Raw genomic sequence first — 12,969 nt, forward strand, 5'->3', positions numbered from 1 at the left:
TTGTAATATATGAGAATAAAATGTATAACAACTATAATAAGAATGAGAAATGGAAGAATGAAAGCATACTGTTTTAAGGTTCTTATACATAAGGCAATGTAATATTAATTCATTGTTGGCTGTGATATGCTAAAAGATAATATTGTAATCTCTAGAGAACTACACCACCCAAGTTTTAAGTGCACATTTACAGACCAAGAGGAAGACAAAAATGAAATACAAGAAAACAATTCAAAAGATGACAGGAAAAAAGGGAAAAGGGACAAAGAAATGGTTTGAAAACAACAACAACAAACTAATAGCAATATGGTTGAGTTAAAACCAATTATATCTATACTATGTTAAATATAAATGAAATAAAACTCTAATTAAAAACCAGAAAATGTCACCTATGTTACAAAAGCAAGATGCAACTTTATGCTAATATAAGGATTCAGCTAGATTAAAACTTTAAAAATGGAAAAAGATATATAAGAAAAATTATATCATCTTGATAGATTTGGGGAAAAAAACAATTGACAAAATTCAACACTCATTCATAATAAAAACTCACAAAACTAGGAATAGAACGGAACTTTCTCAACCTTAAAATCCTGAGTTTTAAATCTAGATCTATGGGAAAATCTAGAGTTAACATCGTACTAAATGGTGCAAGAATGAATGCTTTCCCCCTATAACTGGTAAGCAAGTATATCTATCTAAATATTTCTCCTCAATGTCGTATTGGAAGTCCTAGCCAGTGCACTATAGTAAGAAAAAGAAATTAAATGTGTTCAACTGGGAAAGAAGGAAATAGAACTTCCTCTAGTTTCAGATGATATGATTATGTAAGATCAGAATATTTGGCATCAATGTACAAAATGCTAATTGTATTTCAGTGAAAAACAGAAAATAAATTTTGTTTTAAAATTCAATTTTAAATTGAAGCACCTGGGTGGCTCAGTCAGTTAAGTGTCCCGCTCTTGATTTCGGCTCAGGGCTCAGGTCATGATTTCAGGGTCATGAGATCAAGGCTTGTGATGGGCTCCTCACTCAGCAGGGAGTTTCCTTGTCTCCCTCTTCCTCTGCCCCTTGCTCCACTCTCTCCCTCTCTCAAATAAATAAATAAATCTTAAAAAAAAATAATAAAGTAAAATTCAATTAGCAATATCAAAACCTCTACATTAAAAAGTATAAAACTTTGCTAAGAGAAATTAAAGAAAACCTCAATAAATAGAAGGTTATATCATGTCATTGATTAAAATACTCCCTATTGTTAAGATGACAACCTAATCCTCCCCAAATTAGTCATATAGATACCACTTTGCACTCATTAGGAGGGATAATATCTTAAAACGGGGAAAATCAAGTGTTAGCAAGAATGTGGTACAACTGGCACTGTCATACTCTGCACATAACAGTGTGAAATTTTACAACTACTTCACAAAATATTTTGACAGTTTCTTCAAAAGGGAGACAAATACCCGACATAAAACCCAGTCATTCCCCTCCCAGAAACTACCTAGGAGAAATGAAAAAAATACATCCTTAGAAATCATGCATACAAGTGTTTACAACAACTTTACTCATAATATCCCCAAGCAGGAACTTCAAATGTCCATCAGGTAGGAGAATGGATAAGCAAACTGTGGTGTATTCATACAAAGGAATAATATTCATTAGTTAAAATGTATGGACTACTGATATACTCAACAATATGGATAATTTTAAAACAAACTGAGTGAAAGAAGCTATAAATAAAAGTATTTCCTCTACGATTCCATTTATGTGAAGTTCTAAAATAGTTAATATTAATACAGAGTGAAAGAAATCCTGCCAGTGCTTACCTCTGTTTGCATGAGAAAACATATCTTGAAAGGAGTGTGGTTTTTATTCAGAATATGCATTTGTTAAAATTTATTGAACTGAGTGTGTGCATTCTTTTTGATGTAAATTATGCTTCACTAAAAGAAAGTAAAAGAAAAATATCTTTTTTTTTTTTAAAGATTTTATTTATTTATTTGACAGAGATAGAGACAGCCAGCGAGAGAGGGAACACAAGCAGGGGGAGTGGGAGAGGAAGAAGCAGGCTCATAGCAGAGGAGCCTGATGTGGGGCTCGAACCCATAACGCCGGGATCACGCCCTGAGCCAAAGGCAGATGCTTAACCGCTGTGCCACCCAGGCGCCCCATAAGAAAAATATCTTATTCAATATTGGGGAGAAAGGAATTTAATCAGAACAACATAATTTGCTTTAGTAATAATTTGATAATAATTTTGTCATAGGATTTTTTCTTCTGAGGACTTTCTGGTGGGGAAGGTAGTGACAAAATAGGACAGGAGCCCAAGCATACTTCAAAAATCTCTATAATCCAACCCTTTCATTTTGTAGGTGAAGATGGCTTTTAAAATGTAGAGAAATATTAACCTTTAAAATATTTTAATATTTCTTACTATCCTTCTTGGAAGTTTTAGCTAATTTAAGCTGAGCAACACTGTCAGATTGGAGGAGACAGTGTTCAAAAGCTGTCATTGTCATGTGAGAAATGCTGTCCTCCAGTTGAACTGTGGTTCTGAATGCTTCTGCTGGAGTGTGAGCAAAACATGATAAACTGTCAGCAAGTCAATGGCCCTAGTCCTAGATTTCGATCTTCTGTTTGGAACCATTCTCCAGGGGGAAACACTTGGGCATTTAAAGAAATCCTATTCACTGGCATTTTTAACTCCAAACTTTCTGCTAAATATGAGAATTTAAAGTCCACATTCAGGGATGAATTGAAATCTTTGTTTTTGAAGTTTAGTGCAGAGTTTTCTGAACTCTCATGAAACTTGCTTTGAGATGACGGAATATCATCTTTAAAATATGCCATTTTTTCACAGGCACACTTGGGTATAAATTAATTTGTAAAGAAAGTAAGAGAGTAAATTTTCGATTACCTCTGTTCTAAGTAGTACATGTGGCAGGATTCAGATAAAACTTGCTCTGCCCTAAAGGAGACAGAGATTTTGTTAACCAAAACGACATTTAAAAAAAAAAAAATTAGTGGCAAGAATGAGAAGGAGGAAAAATAAATGTGAATTATCTGAACTGAACTCTATTTTATTTTATTTTTCTATGAAAGAATGAGGTTAGTAGGAAATAAGCTAATAAAATAACCTATCAAATTGTACCAAGAAGATAAAGGACTTGTTTTCCAAAGTAAACTAAAATTGAAATTCAAAGAACTGAGTAAGATTTTGTACTGTAATGTTTGTTAGTGTAGCAAACTCCAATAAATTACAGTTTCCAATCTGGTTTTGCAGACTCTCTGAGGAAAAGAGAAGATACTTATGGTTTTATCGCTTCTACTGCAACAATGAAAACTGCTCTCTTCCTTTGGTCCTGGGTAGTGCCCCTGGATGGGATGAAAGAACTGTTTCAGAAATACATACCATTTTGAGAAGATGGAAATTTTCTTGCCCTTTGGAGGCACTTGGACTTCTGACTGCTAGGTAAGAATTGCACAACAAGCATGATATTACTGATGAGATAAATTTGAAGAGAAAAAAATAGGACTCTATGATTAATTCAATAGCTATTCTGGTTGTTCCCAATTTCAATAGCTATAGATATTAAATTTAGATAAATTAAACTATGAATGTAAATCTTAAACAGATCTAAGCTATAATTGTGTCTTCTGTACTAAACTGGAAGTATAATTAATGGTCATAGTTTCTTAAATGAAGAGTTTAGTTACTCTTACAGAAATAACAAAACAAATAAAGAAAAATAAAATTCTCTATTCTTTACCCCCCTCAAAAGAAAAAAGTCCGTCATAATTGGAACCATATTTTTGATACAAAATGCCCCACTTATAGAGGGTCTACAATTAATATGCTAATGATAATGGTAAGAATAAAAGGGAAAAATTTATCCCTTATATATTCTCCAGACCTTGTCTCAGAATAAAATACACAGGGATGCAGTTGGGAATGGAGTAATGATGTCTTCTTATAGTTAGGGAGAAACATGTGGGAATAAGTGTGGAAACTGGCTCTAGTTTGGGGAAACAGCTCTTCCTTGGCTTCTATTTTATATTAAAAGCCAAGAAGAGCTATTTTAAATCTATCTTGATAGCATCAGTTCACTGATGCCATGAAGAAAGTCTGCAATCTCTGGAATCAGGTAAGAATTGTGGAGCCCAGTTCTATTTTGAATTCTCTCTCAAGGTCCTGACAGAAGGGAAAATGTGGGAGAGAGAGTGACACAAGGACTTTACAAACTGACTTACTTAGGTTTATGTTAAAATTAGTGTACTTTCCAAAACTTCTGGGATAGAAAAGGAGGTGAAAGTGAAAGTTTCTTTTTCTACCACAATGAGATACTACTTTACACTTACTAGGATGGCTATAATCAAAAAGACAAATAATAATAAGTGCTGGCCAGGATTTGGAAGAATTGCAAAATTCACACATTGCTGGTGGGAATGTAAATGGTGCAACGACTTTGGAAAACAATTTTCAGTTCCTTAAATATAAAATACTGAGTTACCCAACAATTGCACTCTTAAGGATATACCCAAGATAAAATACATGTTCAATCAAAAACTCATACATGAATATTCAGAGCAGCAGTATTTATAATGGCCAAAAAGGAGAAACAACCCAAATGACCATCAACTAATGAATGGATAAATAAAATGTGGTCTATCCATACAATGTAATATTATTCAATAATAAAAGGAACGAGTTATAATACATGTTATGACATTAGTAACCTTGAAAACATTATGCTGAATGAAAGAAGCCAGTCACAAAAGACTACATATTGTATGATTCCATTTATAAGAAATGTCCAAAATAGGCAAATCTATAGATACAAAAAGTAGATTAGTTGTTGCCTAGGTCTAGGGAAGGTTGGGGAAAAAGAGAGTTGACTGCTAATGGATATGAAGTTTCTTTTTGTGGTTATAGTTACACAACTCCGGGAACATGCTAAAAACCATTGAATTGTACACTTTAAGTAAATTATATGGCATTGGAATTATATCTCAATAAAGCTATTAAAATTTTAAAAGAATAGTTGTAAAGGTAAAAACAGAGGTATAAATCTCTATAGTATCTCTAAATCCTAATTTTCTCACCAGATGATAAAACAGCTTTCTAGTTTCTAAAGCATAAACTGGCTTTATGGAGGGGAGTTATTATTGTTTTACTAAGATATACCTTGTAGGGTTAGGGTTATTGGTGTATTTTAAGGACATTTAAATGTGTCAACTAATACTTTTTATAAAGTTTATGGAATATTTCTTAAAAAATCTTTTTTTTGAATACCCAAGTTTTTAAACTTTATAACAGCTTTTTGATCTTCTTTTGTTCAGAGGTACATAGGTTGTTGCTCTGACATAGCAAGAATTTGGAATTCTCAGCAAACAGATTTCATTATATATATGCATATATCAGAAACATGCAGATCACACATGAATATAATTTCATTCAACATAGGCAGTAGGCATTCACTCAAGTTGGTAAATCAGTAATGAGCCAAACCTTCATACATGTGCAAATGTACAATTAACAGCAGATTATTTTAGGTCCTAAGTGTCCTTTGAATATGTAAAAATGAGCTAGGAGACCGCTTCTGCGACAGCCTTGTGAAAGCTGTATCCTGCAATTTTCATGTGGAAGTGGCTTCATATCACATCTCATGAGTTTAGCTTTGCACAGCCAGGGACCATGCTGAACATCATGCTAAAGATTGTGAGACCTGCAATTCCAATACCAACAAATTCCGGTGACCTGAAGCTTAACGCTGATTATGGTCTCAGTGTCATCAATACAATGCTTGTGTCCTAGAATTTCCTTTGGGCGTGTGGTTTGGACCCGTTCAGACCTTTTGTTTCACGGCACTGAAACATTGAGCAGAAAGTTCTGAGAGTCCTATTTCCCTTTTCGCTATCTGTAAGGTAATAGTTATAATAAGGCTCTTCATACGTGGTCTGAATATGTCGTATAGCTACACCGTTGCCCATAAAAACAAATACTCCAATGGTTACCACAGCGGCAAATATCACCAGTAGGCAGGTGAAAAGCCCCAGCACACACTGCAACTGCCTCATGGCTTCCTAACACCTGAAGAAGCCCACCGCTATTATCAGGGCTCCTTCCCCAACCAGCACATAGAGCCCCAGGTCGATATACTGCGATGACTCAACCTCTGATAAAAAGTCCTTCATGGTGCCTCCAAACCAAAACCATAGTCCAAAAGCGATGACAGCTGACCTGGTCAGCCAAAAGAGCAGGTTGAACCCAAGCAGTAGGTACTTCTTGTACCACGGACACCTGCAAGAGGCGCCGCACAGGGCTTTAGTGGGATCCTGAGTCCCCAGCCCCACGCTCGTGTTCAGAGTTGTGGCAGCCTCTTACAAAAATCTTTATCAGAATAAAGCCTATAATAGTGCTTAGTTTTCTTGCTTGTAAAATGAAAGGATTCGCTAGATGGACTTCGATATTATCTGACTCTGATAAGTAAGCATAATTCTGTTTATAGTGAGCCTTCTCTACCAAAATAGATGCTGTAAATCTATTTGACTCAATGTTTTAAATATAAAGATCAAATTGTTACTTAATGCCCCTTAGTACTATCTAATTTTATTATCCACAATAACCCTATCAGTCAAATACTATTATTATTCCATTTATACCTGTGAGGAAGCTGAGGCTTACAGAGATTAAGTCGCCCAATGGAATGCTAGTAAATTGAAGAGCTCGGGTTAAATCCAGAGATTTAGAGCTTGAAATCTTAACCGCTATGCTTACAGCCTTTCTACATAAATACTCTGGGCTATTTGCATATTAAATATGTAAATAAAACTATCTTAAAATGGTCTTATTATAGTAAATAGCAGTACTTAACTATCTTATCATGCTTGGATGTTTCTACTTCAGTGTATAATTTCTTTTTCTCAACAATCAGATTTTTAGAAATCATAGGGACTGGTTTCAAAGTAGAGTGCTGTTTATTAAGCATCATTCAGGGAACTTAGCAGAAATTTGATTTATTTGAACATTGGACAGTTCCTTATCATGCACCAAAGAAGGTTACTGGGAAGGTTAAAATATTTCCATTGTGCTCATTCTATGACTCCCACTCTTTTTAACTGAACTACTAAAAAACTTGAGGACAAGCTGTTTCCGAAAATGAACCTTTCAACTTCTCTAAATTCAAAAGCTGACTTTTCTGAGAACAAACAGTTTGTGCTTGTTAAGTGAGTTGTCAGAGTGAGGTCTTCAGAGATCTGTATTTTTTCTCCTTTGAGTATTCTATTTTTCCAGTGGTTTAACCTCTTGAGAACTGGTGTGCTCCATTTCTAGCTCAGAGAATTTTTAATATTGCTGTTTATTTAATCCAATCCAAAGATTCACCACCTCATTTTGGTTTATTTTTAGCAAGAGACATGTTGAGATTTAATTTACCTAGTGTGGGGCACGGGGTGTTAATATTTCCACTACTGAGTGCCAGCAGTGTGCTCACCGGGTACTGATATTTCCATTAGAGAAGGCAATGCTGTCAGAATAACAGAGACCAAGGGCTAAGGTCTGTGGTTCTTGGCAGATGGTTGCTATTTTCTTGAACTCTGATGCACAGGCGTGACTATTCAACTGCTAATAGCAAGCAGAAATTACCCAAGGAATTAAAAGACAGTTCAAGGAAAGTATTCATTTAAAAATAGCAACTCTGAACTGGCATCAGAGCATTACATCAGAAGCTTAAATAAAAATTTGACAAGGTACTAGAACTTGCCATCCCACATGGTGTAAAATTATTATTTTGAGGGAAGAAGAACAATGTTTAACAGGCAGTGCCTTAGCTTCCAAAATCAGTTTCCTTGGAAAAATGTTTCATAAACATGTTTGCATGAAACCACTATATCTTTTATTATAGAGATTAATTTACACTAAAGACATTCTTGACTACCATTGTAAATAGGTAGCATGGAATATGGAAAAGTAGACAGTTATAACTTCTACATTAGACTAAATAATTAAGTGATGGATGATGGTGTATCTTTCCCATTTATATATTGAGCACAAATATGTGTACGTGGAAATCGACATGCAATGAATCAAAGAGACTGAATAACAAGTTATAGTGACTATCTCTAAAACACAATTTAGAGAAAAAGACTAATGCTAAAGATTAACCCACAATATATCCCATACTATAACCAGAGTATTAAGTACTATATGTGCCCAAAGGAGAAAGGGACAGATTCTTCCTGAGAAGGTAAGGAAATCTTCACAAAGGAATTGAATTCTGAATTGAAATATTCATAGTAATTTCCTGAGTGGAGAAGAGAGGAAATGGCATTTCAAGAAGAAAGTCTAGCATGTGCATAGTTATAGAGGCTCAGAGAATAGTAATTTAATATCATATTAGGAGAGAACTGTACTGTGAGACAAGACTGAAAAGGATAGGTCAGTTTAGGATGTTCTAGGTCTCATGAGCCAGGTAGTTACTATGAACTCATTTCTGCAGCCCATGGAATTTTGTTAAGAATGGGAGTCATACAATCAGATTTATGTTATACAAGAATAATGCTGACATCAACGTGAAGGATGGGCTAAAGAAAGCAAATGAGAGCAAGGATATTAGATAGATGTCAGGTATTGAAATAGTCCATTTGAAAAATGGTCTGGGCCTCAAAATAGTAGAGATCCACAGAGCAGATCTGAGATACATTTCAGAGGAAAGTGAAAAAGAGAGAAGAGATAAGGAAGACTTTGAGCTTTCTGTTTGGGTAAATGATAGAAACATATATCATCAATCAAGACAAGGGTTATAGAAGAAAGAGAAAATCTGGGTGGTGTAAGATAGAGAGTTCTGTCTTGGAATGTTGAATAATTAAAAACCTTTGGGGCACCTAGAAGGAGTTGACCAGTACGCAGTTGTATATTCAGACCTGAAGACTAGTAGAGAAACCAAAACTTGAAAAAGAATATGCAAATTACTGGCTTGAAGGCGGTAACTGAAGCCATAGATGTAGAAGTACTGTGTGTATATGTGCAAAGGAAGTATAAGGAGCAAAGATGGAACCCCGGACAGTAGTAACATTTTACGGTCAGTATAGCGCAAACAAAGCCAGGAAAGGCAATAGGAAGAGTGACCAAGAGGTCGGAGGAGATGGAGAAAGGGGTGGTAATTTAGAATTCATAAAAAAGGTTTTCAAAGGGGGCACCTAGGTGACTCAGTCAGTTAAGTGTCAGACTCTTGGCTTCAGCTTAGGTCATGACCTCCAGGTCCTAAGATGGAGCCCTGTGTCGGGCTCTGCGCTCAGTGTGGAGTCTGCTTGAGATTTTTCTCTCTCTCTACCCCTCCCCCTATGCTCTCTCCCTTTTCCTCCCTCTCTCTTTCTTAAATAAATAAATAACTTTTTTAAAAAAAGGTTTTCAAAGGTTTTGGAAAGGTATTAAATAGAATTAAGTCAAAAAGAAATCAATGTATTGAGAATAGAGCAGTCACTGATGGTATTTGTGAGACAGTTATAATACTGCAGTAAAGTCAGATACCACACTTCAAGATCCTAAAGAGGAAATAGAGAGAAATAAATAAGTTGTGACTCTTGAAACAGGATTGATGGTAAAGGCTTTGAGGTTTGGGGTTGGTATGCTTGTTCAAATAAAAAAAACTTCAAGCATGTTTACAAATTGACATGAAGGATGATGCATGAAGGGAAGATCAAAAAGTAGAGGGATGGCGAAGTGGCACAGTGAGATGGTATTAATGGCCGATAGCCTGGAACAAAAGTACAAATGGGAATTTTATCCAAGGAAAGGAAGAGAGTAACTTCTTTATCTCAGGCAAGGAAAAATCTGAATATAATTATAGGTAAGTATGAACATGGAAGAGAAAAATGTGGAAGTTTCAATACTGTCTATGAAGGAAGAGTCAATACTCTTCCGATACACTGAGAAAGAGAATGTAGAATAGCATAAACCCAAACGTGTATATCTTGTCTTTGTGCACTTGTAGAGAGTTTCTGGAGTTGCTTTCAAATTTCACAGTTCACAACATAAAGTTTTGAAATCAGACATATCTGACTCTGCCACTTATTACTTGAATGACCTTGGACAAACTTTCTTATCTATAAAGCGGGGGTAATAACATTATGTACCTTATAGGATAAAGTACTTATGAGAGTATTCAATAAAATTCTACCAATCATCTTTATCATTATTATCTTCTTCATCATAATTATATTAAGAGTTTAGAGTTTTCAGATTCTTTCAATGCCAAACTATAAAAATTGATAAATTCTTGGGAATAATTTTGTTTCAAATAAGCTTACATAAGTTAAATTCACTTGTTAAAATTTCTATGATAAATATTTCACAATTGAATAATGACATAGCTTGCAAAGCACTTTCATAATATGTTTTATGATTTGTTCTATAAAACAACCTCTTTAATATTATTACCAACATTTAGAATTTCTCCCATTTTACTGATCCCCATTTTACAGATGAAGAAATTGAAGCCCAATTTGTCTATTCACTTACTCAGTGGGTATTTACTAATGGCTTACTCATGTAAGGCCCTTCATTTGGCACTAAAGCTAACATAATGCACAAATGTGCATCTTTTAAATATCACTCTTGCTTCTGAGTGAAGCATAAATTTGGTGAGAGAAGCAAAAGTAAATGAGGGGACAGTTAGGAAGCTATAAAATAGTCTAAGTGTCAGAGGATAAGAAGTCAGCCTTAGAAGTATGGTAGTGGTGAGGAAATAAAATGAACAGAATCAGAACATATAAGTAAAAGTGACAGGACTGAATGAGGAAGGGCAGCAAAAAAGGAGTCAAGGATTACTTCTAGGTTTCTGTATAATGCAAGTAAGTGGAAAATAGAAACATTCACTAAGATGGGCACTCTGGGTAACAAATAGATTTTAGAAGAAGAACCCTGCCATTCAGGTTGGGGTAGGTTGGCTTTGATGTGTGCTTGAGATGGCTGGTGATGGTTCAAGGAAGAAACCTAAGCTAGAGATCCCATTTGGAAATCATCTACAGAAAGATAGGAGTTAAGTTAAAGGTATAGATAAATTTGCTTAGAGAGAAAGTGTAAAATAGGAAAAGAAAATACTCCATATTTAAACTCTAAATTCCTTATTCTTTTGCATAACTTCATGCTGCTTTTTCATGTAATGTTGAATCCATCCAAACACAAGATTTTTGGGGCACCTGGGTGGCTCAGTTGGTTAGGCATCTGCCTTCGGCTCAGGTCATGATCCTAGGGTCCTGAGATCGAGCCTCTCATTGGGCTCCTTGCTCAGTGAGGAGTCTGCTTTTCCCTCTTCCTCTGTCCCTTCCTCCTGCCCATGCTCTCTCTCTCTCAAATAAATAAATAAAATCTTAAAAAAAAAAAACAAAACACACACACAAAATTTCTATGTGATGCCTCTGGTATACACTTGCTTTATGTAGTGCCTTTCTAAGCTTCTCTGTATGTACAATCAAAGTGTAATCATATAGAAGAAAAAAATAAGTAACTACTCTTTAATTATAAATAAGTCTCATTAATACCATAAATATGTAGTTACTTCTCAATTTCTATATGCAAATCCATGGGCTATCCATCAAGAAATATCTCTGCACAGTTCCTGATATCTCTTTGGATCATTCTCATTCCTTCTGGGTTATGACTGGGCCAATGTCCTAGTCCAATCAGAAAATTATATTTCTCACTATTATGTCTCTATTGATCATTTAGAATACCATAAAATAAATAATACATTCAAGCTCATCTTGTGGATTTCATATAAGTCTATATGATAATATCTAGTTAAAAGAGAAAAAGGACTTCCTAGAAGTACTATAGAAAGGCTTTTGGCCTAGTATTCTGGATGTTGGATCCTAGTTTCGGTGCCACCAACAAATGGCCTTGGAAAAACAGCTCCAACTCTCTGACTTTTAGTTTTTTCATCTGTTTTATCAGGAGATTGATCCAGGTCTCCAAGTTTCCTTGAGTTCTAATATTCTGTAATCATGTGAAAATCCTTGAAGGAATATGAATTATTCAGTGGGTAGAGGTTTACAATCATCTTAAAGGATCCTTATTCCCCACTTTCCCTAGAAAAAAATTTCTTCTGTCATATCTGATCATTTTTTAGTACTAGAAAAATAGCAAATATATTCATATTGACATTTTTCTTCCAAGTTGATGCTGAGTGTGTCATCAGACTCAAAACCTGCTGGAGAAACTGTTCTGCACTTCTGATAGTTTTCTAATTCTAACCTGACATTGGGGCTTTTAACTATGAATAGCCTCATGGCATACTGCATGAATTCTTACTGTGTATTCCAAAGTCTGACATTTCTGTTACACTTAAATTTGATCTCAGATTTCTTTCCTTTTCATTTTAACCAAAGTTGCTTTTTTTAAAGGTCGACATTTGTTACATTGCATTTGGCTTTTACCCATCACTTCAAAAGTTTTTTCAGTAAGATATTGACCCTGTATCATTTTTCAAACTAGAAAAAGAAGAATAAAAGAGAAAAACAATGATATGGGGAGAAAATAAGAAAGGAATAGAAATGACAAGATAACAAGTCAAGTGGAAGAAGTTGAAAGGTGTATTTTTCTGTTGAAATTTCACTTCATGATGCCACTGGCCCTGTTGCAGGTTGTCTGGATCCTTGGTGGTATTCCTTTTGCCTCTGAGAAGAGCTATAAATGATTGAGGGGAGAGTAGAGGAAAGATGATCCCCAAATCTGACTGTTGGTCATGTGACTTCAAAGCCAATTTGTCATCGAGGGAAAAGATAAGTTGATGTGTTGCTGTCTTCAAAACAGACCACAGGTTCTGATTCCTTAACTTATGGCCCCACAATAATAACACATGCCAAAACTATGTTCTCACGACTAGGTTTGCAGCCCCCAAGATGCTTATAGGGGTGTTGTAAGGTCAAGACTATTTCCATAATGACTCTAATATGTCATTTGCCTCTGTC

At 35.1% G+C, this 12,969-nt stretch overlaps 1 protein-coding gene and 1 pseudogene across 2 annotated transcripts in view; one reads left to right on the forward strand and one right to left on the reverse strand.

The window, feature by feature from the left end:
- Positions 1 to 12,969, forward strand: part of PIK3C2G (phosphatidylinositol-4-phosphate 3-kinase catalytic subunit type 2 gamma) — a 358,071-nt gene that overhangs the window by 143,603 nt on the left and 201,499 nt on the right. For both annotated transcript variants that reach the window (XM_034645915.1, XM_011228226.3), the window contains one exon: positions 3,284 to 3,472. In XM_034645915.1, the coding sequence (XP_034501806.1) occupies positions 3,284 to 3,472 (189 nt within the window). The remainder of the gene's footprint in view (positions 1 to 3,283; positions 3,473 to 12,969) is intronic.
- LOC105238752 lies at positions 5,653 to 9,074 on the reverse strand (annotated as a pseudogene).

This window comes from Ailuropoda melanoleuca, chromosome 16 (assembly GCF_002007445.2).
Source record: "Ailuropoda melanoleuca isolate Jingjing chromosome 16, ASM200744v2, whole genome shotgun sequence".
Taxonomy (NCBI): domain Eukaryota; kingdom Metazoa; phylum Chordata; class Mammalia; order Carnivora; family Ursidae; genus Ailuropoda; species Ailuropoda melanoleuca.